The 1538-nt window shown below is 59.8% G+C and overlaps 1 protein-coding gene across 1 annotated transcript in view; it reads right to left on the bottom strand.

Annotated features, from left to right (window-relative positions):
* The window catches only part of LOC103257448 (LIM/homeobox protein Lhx2), an 18917-nt gene that overhangs the window by 13690 nt on the left and 3689 nt on the right, over positions 1-1538 (bottom strand). The window contains exons 4-5 of the mRNA XM_021710952.1: positions 725-782; positions 93-473 (exon numbers count right to left, since the gene is read on the bottom strand). Of these exons, the coding sequence (XP_021566627.1) occupies positions 93-473; positions 725-782 (439 nt within the window). The remainder of the gene's footprint in view (positions 1-92; positions 474-724; positions 783-1538) is intronic.

Here is a 1538-nt window from a genome sequence, read left to right as displayed (position 1 = left end):
CCTGGCCGCCTTTTCCCTAAGCCCAGGCCCGGGGCACCGACGGCGCCCCCGCCGCACCCCGCCCCCGGCTCATCCTCTTAATAAGGTGCCACCGCGCTTGGGCAGGACGGTCCCCCAGAGCGAGGGGCTTTGCAAGGGGTCGGGGTGGCTGGGCCCCAGGATGTGGGACACTTCCACAAACAAGCTCGCGTCCCCGCAGCCGGACACATGCGCGCAGACGCCGGCTGGCACACCCGCGCGTTTGCACCCGCCAAGGTCCCCTTTCCAGTCCCAGCTGCCCCACGGCCCACACTGCGGCCACTGCTCTCCTGCCAGTGCCGGAGGAGAGGGAAGGGCGGCGGTTAGACCTAGGGAGGCTCGGCTGGTCCCCGCGAGGCCGGGAAGTTGCCTTCTTTTCCCAGCCTCGTCCCGGGAGCCCCGAATGAGCAAGCAACGCAGCCACGGCCGGCGCACCGAACGCCGCTTCTCTCGGACTGGGAGCCCGGGCCAAGGCCGGAGACGCGCTCACGGGAACAAACAGGGACACACACGCAAAGACAGAGACAGCAAGAGAGGGGGACGGAGAGAACAGAAAGGGAAAAAAAGAAAAGGGAGAGGGGCCAAAAAAAACACGAGATGGCTGAGCGCGCGCGGGGTGGGGGGTCTTATAGGGGTTCCAGCTCCCCGGAAGGTCAGCCTCCAGGCGCATCGCTGGGGAAGGCAGCGGCTGAGCAGCAAAGAGCACAAATAAATCTCTGCATCTTCAACCCTCTTTTTGCACAATTCCAAACCTGGCGCCGAACCTGCGAACCCAGAAAAACATAATGCCGCTCCCCAACCACCAGGTGCCCTGGAGCCGAGCCCTGCAATCTGCTCCCTACTGGAAACTGACCCCACTCGATAAATATGTGGGGCTTGGTTTGGGGGAGCCGGCCTGGACTCGGTTTAGTTTTTATTTTCGGGGTGGTAGGAGATGAGGGGCGAAGTTCTGAAGAGCCACATCTGTGGCGGTGCTTTTAACAAATCTTAAATCCGCCGCCACGGATCGGCCGACCACGACTTCAACATTTACCAAACTGGGGGCTGTAATTTCCCCCCGGCTCACACAGAGACAGCCCACAATCCTTTAACAGGCAATTTCTTTGGGGCAAACAAGGACAGCCACCCCTCCCACCCCAGCTTGCTCCTCGTTTTCCTCCCTAGCCAGCTCAGACTCTAAGATCAAAATAACCGTGACTTCCCCACCGCAGCCCCTCAGCACAGCCTTGGGTTTATTTGGGTTTTGTTTATTTCCCCCGCTGGTACCACAGACTAAAAGGAAAGGGAGGCAGAAAACAAAATCTTCGAATCCGATTCCGTCGCAAACGAAAGAAAGAAAATAATGGCAAATAAACTTCAGTTCGGAAGCCCGGAGAGTCATAAACCTTTCCCGGCCGTGCAGACTTCGGGCAGATGTTGACGGTTCAGTGTGCCGGGCCTTAGAACCTCCGCAGCTGTCCTGCGCGGGGAGGGGCGCCCAGAACGGTCGGGGGCTCAAAGATGCCAGAAACCAAACCGAG

The sequence above is a fragment of the Carlito syrichta genome, unplaced genomic scaffold, assembly GCF_000164805.1.
Source record: "Carlito syrichta isolate Samal-C Ts95f unplaced genomic scaffold, Tarsius_syrichta-2.0.1 Scaffold301745, whole genome shotgun sequence".
In the NCBI taxonomy this organism is placed as follows: domain Eukaryota; kingdom Metazoa; phylum Chordata; class Mammalia; order Primates; family Tarsiidae; genus Carlito; species Carlito syrichta.
This window is presented reverse-complemented; position numbering and strand designations above follow the sequence as displayed.